Source organism: Cottoperca gobio, chromosome 12 (genome assembly GCF_900634415.1).
Source record: "Cottoperca gobio chromosome 12, fCotGob3.1, whole genome shotgun sequence".
Classification (NCBI taxonomy): domain Eukaryota; kingdom Metazoa; phylum Chordata; class Actinopteri; order Perciformes; family Bovichtidae; genus Cottoperca; species Cottoperca gobio.
The window spans coordinates 22281155-22291288 of record NC_041366.1 but is presented as its reverse complement, the minus strand read 5'-3'; the positions used below and the strand labels follow the sequence as shown (position 1 = coordinate 22291288).

At 43.1% G+C, this 10134-nt stretch overlaps 1 protein-coding gene across 1 annotated transcript; it reads right to left on the bottom strand.

Annotated features, from left to right (window-relative positions):
• Positions 1–3802: 3802 nt before the first annotated feature.
• LOC115016326 (dnaJ homolog subfamily B member 5-like) lies at positions 3803–7808 on the bottom strand. Its single transcript, XM_029443995.1, has 4 exons — positions 7538–7808; positions 6438–6696; positions 5569–6119; positions 3803–4653 (listed from the first exon to the last, which is right to left on the bottom strand). Exons 1-4 carry the CDS (start codon positions 7643–7645, stop codon positions 4420–4422), a joined length of 1152 nt encoding a protein of 383 aa, XP_029299855.1. The 5' UTR covers positions 7646–7808; the 3' UTR covers positions 3803–4419.
• Positions 7809–10134: the final 2326 nt, after the last annotated feature.

Below are 10134 nucleotides of genomic sequence, written 5' to 3'. Positions count from 1 at the left end.
GCTTACTAAAGTACAAAATAAGGCAAAAAGTAAAACTTTAAACACAAACCAGGACGTACGAGGAAACATCTACTACCAGGGTGACACTTAGATGACGAACTGACAAGGAACACTGGGACAGACAGGGATATACACACACAGACACCAAACGAGGGGAACGAGACACAGCTGGGGAGAGAAGCCAAAACACAAGGGCAAGGTGAACGGACACAGGAGGAACAAATCAACAATCACAGAGAGGGGAAAACACACAGACAGGAAGTACAACTAGACATGACACAAGGGGGAGTGAACACCTCTAAACAAAACAGGATATACAAAATCACGATCATGACAGAAGTTCTTTCTGAATTCTCTGAATTTTTACAAAGTTTAGTCCTTAAAACAGATAAAGTAATTACTGTAGGTGACTTGTATTGTATTCATGTGGATGTTCATAATGAGCCTTAATAATGTGTTTATCTCATTATTAGATCCACTGGTTCAGTCAGAATGTACATGAACCAACTCACTGTTTAATCTCTGGACCTTGTTCTGGGATATGGTGTTGAAACTGAAAGTCTATCAGTGTGTCCACATAATCCTCTTTTATCAGAACATTTTAATAACTTCTGAAGTCCTGTTACTGGACTACAAGCCAGCAGGCAGAACATTAATCATCTTGTTGATAGCGCTGCAGCCTCACTGTGAATAACACTCGACTCTGTCGCTCCTCTAAAGAAGAAGATCATAAAACAGAGGAAGCTCCGGATTAATTTACAAATCCACAAACTAAAACAAAAGTCGAGAAATCTTGAAAGTAAATGGCGTTCCACTAAATTGTAAGAATCTCGTTTAGTCTGGTGAGATAATGTTAAAAGGTATAAGAAGGCTCTCCGTAATGCCAGAGCAGCTTATTACTCTTCATTAAGGGAGATTGTGTCATAAACTATGACGACACATTCAAAAACCTCAGTTGTATTTTTCTTTTGTTCATATTGTCACTTTTCTTGTACTACATTTAGTCTGCAGTCACCAGACGACTGTTTCTTAACCCTCGTATCGTGTTACGGGTGAATTTGAGCCATTTCAGTTTTTGAGTTGACCAAAGTTCTGGTTAACTCGTCATTTTCTTCCTGACATGTTGAGACTTGTCCTCGTTTAGGGTCATGAACTGGGGTGTAATATCTGAACACTTTGATGTGTGGTGGAATGTCTGCAGAGTTTGTATACAAAGATGATGTTGCGGGTCATTTTGACCCAAACACTTTGATGTGGGTAGGTAGCTGTTCAGACCCAAAGAAACATGTCTCTTTGATGCACTTCATTTTGATTGCATTTGTTTACATATTGAGTGGCTCTGAACACCTGTTTAGAAGCAGGTGTGTGTGTGAATTAGAAGGAGGAGTTAGCTTTCTCACGTCTTAAAGCACCAAAGAGACGGATTAAGAAGTAAAAACAATCCACACAGACGACTACTTAAATTAAATAATTTTACATACATTACATACATTGACATAATGTATGTGCAGCATAATATGTAATGTAAACACAACAATACTATGTTTTTATTATGAAATAGATTAGAATTATACAAGATTTATTCAAATATCTGTTTCCTGAATCAAAACAAAGATGGCCGCGGGCCAGCTAACGTTACATGAATAGAAAACACCGTTAATTTACCGCTGTGACCCGATTATAACGTTATGCTCATACATGGAAAGCACAAACTGTGTCTCTTCAAGCAATGCAGTGTGTATGTGTGTGTGTGTTTATTTTTTATCGCACAGTCATGACCGTGAACCTGAGCTACCGTCGTTTTAAAGCTAACGTTAGCGTTAGCACAAGAAAAAGTCCCTAACCGGAGACTAGTCATCCAAATATGTCAAACTCCGACCCTCCTTCATCCTCTGGTAAACGACAACATTGCAAAACACCTTTAGTCGGACATGAATAACTTTAACATTAACTTTAAAGGATTAAAATCAACTTTTTTTTATCTCACAGCTAGCTTGCAACTCCAAGCTAGCTAGCCAGACTTCTGCTTCTTCTTCGTTGTCTGCCCTCCATTTCTCCCCTTTCCCCTCTGCTGACCACAAACTTCTTCTGCAGGCGTGTGGCGCCATCGTGTGGACATTTAGCAGAACTGCATCATTAACTAATTATTGTATGGATCTAGACCAGTGTTTCTCAAACTTTTTCAGACCAAGGACCACTCAACCAATAAAAAACCACTCACGGACCACCTAACTCCCCAAACATCCAAAAACAATAGGCCTGCTTACCTCTCCAACAGTATATTACAAATGACCGCCTAATAATGAGCTTCACACATTAAATCAACAATACAAATACAACTACGGATTCTACAAGCATTTCGTTCATATGCGATTTAAACGGTGAATGCTGATATATTTTACACATCATATGAAACGTAGACTACATTTATTACTGAGTTTATGTCCGTACAGAGAACTTACCCACAGCAACATCGTTTGCTCCTGAGAGATACGCAAAATGCAAACTGTGAGTGCACCTTCGTCATGTGTTTCTTAAATTCATCACGTTCTCTCAAAAACCCTGAAGGTTTCCCAAAGTAATCCTTGTGTTTACGCTCAAAATGTCGATTGACCGCGGCTAAAATTGACCGTGCAGATCATTTATGACGCAAGATCGCAAAACGAACCTACGTAGCTACGCTACGTCTGTGCTACACTCTAGTCCAGAGGTTCCCAAACTTGTATCACTGTCATCACTCTGTGAACATTTATTCATCTAGTCCTTGTAAGAAGCTGTTCCCCTTTACACTAGCAGAGAGCCTTTGATGTCACACTCTAATATTTCCCATCATGCACAAATGGCTAAAACGGTTGTTGTTTTTTATGATTGTTTTATTTATATTTAGGCCAAAGCATGTAAGACCTATTGTTTCTATAATGTGAAATAAGTGTGTAGGACAAAGTACCGATAAAGTACAGTGCTTCCCTGCGCTGCGCCCCCCCCCCTGAAACACACACACACACACACACACACACACTCACACTCACACTCACACACACAAAATAAATCCAGCATCAATCAAACGAGTAGCAGCGACCTCCAGCAGGTAACAGTCTCTCAAGCTAAAAGGTTCAGCGTCTTACCGTCCGCCTCTTCGGTCTCGATAGATATTTGGGCCCTGCACAATCTTGGTCCGGATTTCAATATAGTCAAGAAAACAACATCCCCTCTGCGCTCCCATAACGCCAAGCGGAGCTCTTTTAAATGGGGAACACTCAGGCAGATTGATCACATCCGGTTTGTCCCATTACTATCTGGACAGCTCCAGCTTGACTTGACAACCAGCATGCCAGAAAAAGATTTAGCATGTTCCAAGACAAGCCGTTTGCAAGCCAGCATACTGGCTCTTCTGACCCATAATCCTTTGCATGAGACATATGATCAGGGGGGTCAAAGTTCAATGTTATGACATTACATATTAAAAGTCAAATGTGATTTGGAACTGGTCTCTGATTGGCTCGTTTGCGTACTCATGTACCTGATCAGACTCACCTGCTCTCTATCTACAGACTGCTCACCTTTTAACCTCCACACGGGGAAGTTCTTTAGCTCTCAACCTGTGTCCATTATAGTTTAGTTTTATTTACCCTTACTTCTATAAGATGGACATGAGACTCATTTGAATGATCTGTTGAATTCTAATCTTGTGTTTGTTTTGTTGCAGATTTTCAACAACTTGTGCGTCTCATAATTGATTTTCTTCATGCACATTTGTCGTCCACTTATACACGCTGTACATGTTCATCACGCTGAAGTCAGAATGTGTTTTATTTCTTTTATTTTTCATGTCTATCAGGTAATAATACATCAACTTCTGGCTCTTCGCAGAATATATACAAACATTTCAAATAATTCAATAGAACATTTGACGGATGAATCTCTCTTAGAGACAACTATTTTTTGCATTTCGTACACAAAGTAGATCCTTGTACACAAGTATATTTTGCTATTGTAATAAATCAATGCAAAAGATCAGTCATATGAGCAGCATATAACTACAGTAAAGCTGTTGTTGTCTTTACGCACTTGAACAGCACGCCGACAGCCTGCTATAGGTTTGCAAGTGTAACACTACAGATAACCCTTCATTAAAAAAAAAGGCTATTGAGTCAATGGACGCCCTCGGATACCAAAGACCCCATTCATCCGTTCTAAACTCACTGCTCAGGTGACATCGTAGGTGTTGTGCGTCATGCCTGCAGAAAGTTATCTCCTCGAACTACAACTCACTTAAGCGCCGTTTGCCTTTTCCAAATCACAACACGAGGTTGTGATTGGTTGTGATATTAGCACCTTGGGCCAGGCTGTGAGTTGACAACAGCGTACACACACACACACGGTGAAGCTGTGTCAATCAGGCAGCTGAACAGCAGCAGGCTAGCACTGGGCCAGGCTGTGCTTGATGATCTCGCGGGACTGTGGTGGGATCCTGTCAGGGAAGAGCACCTGGAACTCCACCACCAGGTCGCCTCGCTGAGACGGGCTCTTGGGCAGAGGCAGACCTTCGCCCCGGAGCCGCCGGACGGCACCCGGTTTGATGACATCGCTGCATGGGAGAGGCATCATCCGGCTGTCGAGTGTTGGGACGTTAACTGTGCAGCCGCAGAGAGCCTGGAGACGGAAACAGAAAGATGGAGAAAAGTTAGTTGTGTTTTATCTTTAGAAAGAGTTTCATAATGTTGACTGAGTGGCCTCGTTGTGACTGGAACCAAAAAACATCAATTAAATGCCTGATCTTTGAAAGTGTCAAGTTACATATGGAGCGTCTGTCTTTGTAAAAGCTCGCTGATTTTCTGTGTTACGCAACAAACCGGTGTTACAGATGTTATAATCGCTGCCCTATTTTACAGGCCGTGTGTGGGAGTTAAGTGCTTCAGTGACTGAAGGGAGCCAAAGAAAGATGGAGGAGGCTCTTTGAAATGTCATCTTCTGTGACTGCTACCCTGCTAATCTGTGTGTGGGTTGGTAGAAGTGAGAGCCAGAGATGGAACGAGCCAATAACGAGCCTTTCTGCCTGCCTTGTAGAGGCAGAGGAGTCTGCAGCACACATAGTGGCTGAGAGGGAGAGAGAAGTGTGATTCGTGGGGGCCGTCAGTGCTGAGGCTAAATATAGCCGCTGCTGCTCTCTCTCGCTCTGCAGGGGCTGTGAGGTAACACACTCATAGGCAGGGTCTGTCACACTCAGCCCTTTGTAAACTGGGGGCTCATCAGATGCCTGTAACAGAACACAGTGTTCTGTCCTTTACACTGTAATCAAAGTATCACCCTCCCTGAATTTGGCACAGAGCGTACCTCCTGGCTTCTGTCTCACTGATGCCTTTCAGTCATCGATTTTCTCTGGGGTTTCAGAGAATGCATCATTCTACGGTTATGTAAAAGATAAGAAGTGGTGGGTGGATGTTAGCCTTTCTCTGAGTAGGTGTAAGCTGTTGGCAATTACATAGAATATCTACTTATAGACCCGTCATATGTTTCATAATAAATGGACTGATGGCCTTTTAGCCTGACACACATCATCTAACTCACCTCCTTGAGGGTGATCCTGGCCGTGAAGACGATGTTGGAGCCGTCCCTCTTGTACTGCGTGTGCTCCTTGTCCCTGAGGATGAAGGTGATGTCTGCAGGGGTGTTGTTGGGCGTCTCATCACCCTCCCTGGGGAAGGTGATCTTGGTCCCCGCTTTCCATCCTTTCTTCACCACCACGTTCAGCACCTTCTCCTCAGATCGCAGGCTGCGGCCGTCGGGGTTGAGGCGGCTGCGGGTGATCTTCACGTGTTTCGTGCAGCCTTGCATCACCTCCTCGAGGGTCACCAGCAGGTCGTGCACCACCTCGTCGCCCTGAAGCCGCCGCTGGCCTCTTCGCAGCCCGCCCTCGCTGCCAGAGAACCCGCCTACGTGGCTGAAGGGGAACCGCCTGAAGGGGTTAAAGAGCTCATCTTCGCCGTCAACATCATTGCCAAAGAAGATGTCGAAGTGGTCGGAGCCATGGAAGGAGGAGGAGAAGGTGGCGTTGGGGTCGGTGTGGAAGTTATTGCGGAAGACTTTTCCTTCCGCCATTGAAATTCCATTTTTAAGACCTAAAAAACAGAGGAAGCAAAGAGTTAATTAAAGTCTGCAGCATTATGTGACACTTCATTCTTATTTGCATTCATGCAAATTCTGCGTCTCTAAACACGAGGAGCTTTCAGGACAACTCTGACACTGAAGGATTCATAAGCTCACAGCTGCCTCTGCTGCTCATGCTGAGCCGGTTTAAAAGGGGCAGAGGTTTTTCAGTCCTGATTCTCCCTCTGCACATCGGTACTTATCCTTTATGAATAGTTAATGCACCAACCTATACTACAGTAATACGCCGGATGTCTTTTACTACTTAAGCTATTTAAATCTCCTCTCACCTTCTTCTCCAAACTGGTCGTAGACGCTTCTCTTTTTGGTGTCAGCCAGGATTTCGTGGGCCTCTGCGATCTCTTTGAACTTGTCCTCTGCGTCCGCGTCGCTGTTCTTGTCTGGGTGGTACTTGAGAGCCATCTTCCTGTAGGCCTTCTTGATCTCGTCTTCAGTGGAGTCGGGGGACACACCGAGGACTTTGTAGAAGTCCTTGCCTGTGGGTTTGAGAGCCAGACAGGGTGTGTCCTGCTCAGATTTGCTGCTCTCCTGTGGAGAAAAGAAGAATCTGACATTAGACTATTTATCTCCACTTACAAAAACCTGCACAAATAATGTACTTTTCTTATTTGCATATACATTTAAAATCTCAAATTGGCAAAGGTGCATGCTGATGATAAATAACTAATGTAAATGATTCATCCCCTAGAATACTAAACAGGATGGTTCATGTATAGGACATCCTCCACACTGATGCAGAATATATTAATATACAGGAGAACAAACCCTCCAGCAAAGACTGTCTGTCTTATCCTTACTGCATATCCATGAACACACGCACGCACACACACACACACACACACACATACACACATACACACACACACACACACACACATACACACACACACACACACACACACACACACACACACACACACAACACACACACACACACACACACACACACACACACACACACACACACACACACACACACACACACACACATACACACACACACACACACACACACACATACACACACACACACACACACACACACACACATACACACACACACACACACACACACACACACACAGGGGGGAGTTGTGAGGGGAAAATATTTCCCCCAACGACCGAGATTCTCTGCAGCGATTGGCTGAACAGAAAAAGCGACTCTTGCATGTTTGAGTTAAACCTCAGCAACAGAAGTGAATGTGGATTAAACTACATTTAACTTTACAGCCACTTCACCAACATGATGCACCTCGTGTTTCACCACCGCGTGCGACACTTAAACATCCCGACAGTGTATTTAATCTGCTATCATTAGAGTATTTGATAAGTTAACAAACAGGTCAAAAAGAGAGAAAGATGGACTTACCGCTGATGAAGAAGAGCCTGAGCTGTCTCCTCTGTGCATAACTCGCACTTTGCACTTGACATTGACATTTTTGTGCTTCACTCCAAACTGAGTCCAGATGAGAACCATGATGGTAAGTTAGTTGTGTTGGGCTACGTGTCGCTGTCCTTGGTGCTGAAACCGCTTCGTCCTGTGCTGAGCTCTCCTCGGCTCTCTGTTAAATACCTCCGCGGCAGCTCCTCTACTATCCACTCACCCACCCACGCAGCGTGACCGAGCTTTCCCCGGATCCGCCCATCTCCTCGCGCGCAGCAGGGGACACCGGTGAGCTCAGATCGCTCGGTGGAAAGCTATTGGTGCTCGGGCGATGACCACGCGGATGTTGCAACCTCCTGCTCCTTGTTGAGACTTGCTTCCGGAGTTCTCGAAGGCAGTGCCGAGCAGACAGTCACGACACAGTAAAAAGTCTTTTAGTTTTTTTCCACAGACAACCAGACATGCAGTTAAAATATCCTGCTGCTCAGACAGACTCCAGACAGTCACCTGCTCAGAGCTGCAGCCCCCGACACACAGTCACATACAGGAGATAAGGCAGTTCATGCAGAAGGATGTTTTAAGTAGCTAATGAATCTGTCGTGTGTGAGGGACACTTAAGTTAAACTGTAGGTGTCTGAAATGTGTCTTGCATCACAGCAGCTTTATTCGCAACATCGACAAAAAGCCAAATATTCTAAGACAAGACACAAAGATACAGATATTTAAGACCCTTCAACTACATGTGATCTGAGATTAACCTCCGTGTTTAATCTTAGGATCGACTGGTGCACCAAAGTGCTTCAATCTAACGTTATTGAATCGTGGGACCGTGTATCTCAGATCAGGATTGACACGATAGCACGAACAGTTTAATGGATTTTAATACAACAGCACCAGTGGTGGAAGAATTATGCAGTTTATATTCTTAAATAAAAGCAAATACATCCATGTAAAAGTTTAACAAAATGTATCTAAAGTATCAAATGTAAAAGTTCTCATTCTGCAGAAAAGTGGCCCCTGTGACAGTTTATATTATTACATATCTGACATCATTAGATAATTATTATGATATATATTATTATTTAATAAGAAATGTGTAGTTTGGTATTTAAGTCTAAAGCTCCACTTCATGCATTTATTTTATCTCGGCCTGGATGAAGATGGAAACATTTGAGGGGCCTCAGCTGCTGTTTCTCTCTCAGGGGTCACGAGGGGGTCACTGGTTTGATCTTTTAAAGGGGACATTTATATATTTCCAGAGCTTGTGCACATACATGTGGTGTCTGGAGCGCCTGCCAGCCCATAAACTGTAAAATAAGACCCGGTGACTGTTCTGTGGGCTGGCTCGGTCAGAAAACATGTTATTCAACGAGCCAGATTTGGCTCTCCTTCTTATGTCACATGCAGAATCATTTGAATGTATCTCCACCCACAGCCTGCAGAAAAATGCCCCATTTTTTTCCTGTCAAGCTAATCAGAGCAGACTGGGCTTTACCGACACGACTAAAGCAAAATATAATGTGCTGTTTGAACAAGCATGTAAACGTGTTCTAGTGGAAACAAAAGGTACAAGTATGAACCTGAATATGAGCTTTATATGAACAAATCAGAGCATTTTATAAGCTCATCACATGTTATCTTAATGAATAATGTCAATCTGAAAACAGTACAAGTATAAAGTTAAACATAAAATGGAATTGCACTTAAGTAAATGTACTTAGTTACTTTCAACCCATTGAAAAGCACAGCAAAGATGTTTTGGATTGTATTTCCACTTCCTTAAATATAATTTAAATTAAACATAATCCAAAATAAAAGTGCAGCAAATGACACCTTTAAAAGTTTCCATCTACACGTCTTCAGGTTTATTTCCTGTTTGGAGTTTGTCTGTATTTATTCGATGGCTCCTGAGCTCCATTAGTTGTGCAGGTGTGTAAATGCATCCTCCCCCGTAGTTCTGCATAGCAATTATGTTTAGTGCCACAGACAATGAAAGAGAACCAATGAGCCATTTAATATCCAGCAGCTGTGGAAGGAAAGGGCAGCTTCAAGTTATGTAATTAAAACGTGTTAAAAACATTCACATCCTGTGAAAATTCAAGAAATCCCCTCGACATGATGTTGACTGACTGAAGGAAGCAACATCTGACATTTTGTAGAGTCCAAAACATTAAGGGATTGTACCCCACGTCATATATAATAATCATTTCTGTCTTATCTTTGTAAAGATAAGAACATATGTCTCTTTGTTTACTTATATATCATCTTTACATGACACTGTTTGGATGAAATCTGCCTGAATGATCAGTAGTTCTATTTAGAGATGGTACTACAAGATTACAACACTCAGCTGCAGCCGGCGGTGCAGCCATGGATATGTAAATCAGTGTACATACATGGCAATGCTTCCTCCGCCGTGAGGCTCCATGCATCCAATGGGAGTCGGAGTTTCCTGTGGATTCTCCTCTCGTCTTACAGGAAACGAGAGGACAAATTTGGTTTGAATATGTTGAGCCAGGAGCGTCATGCAGCAGCTCTTACATATACTATTCACAGATCGAGGGAGATGGAGTGAATCACAG

Coding starts and splice junctions, on each gene's coding strand:
- LOC115016326 (XM_029443995.1), bottom strand. CDS start 7,645: ATGGTTCTCATCTGGACTCAGTTTGGAGTGAAGCACAAAAATGTCAAT. Junction 6,697..7,537: donor CAGGCTCTTCTTCATCAGCG/GTAAGTCCATCT, acceptor TTTTCTCCACAG/GAGAGCAGCAAATCTGAGCA. Junction 4,654..5,568: donor CCAGGATCACCCTCAAGGAG/GTGAGTTAGATG, acceptor TTCCGTCTCCAG/GCTCTCTGCGGCTGCACAGT.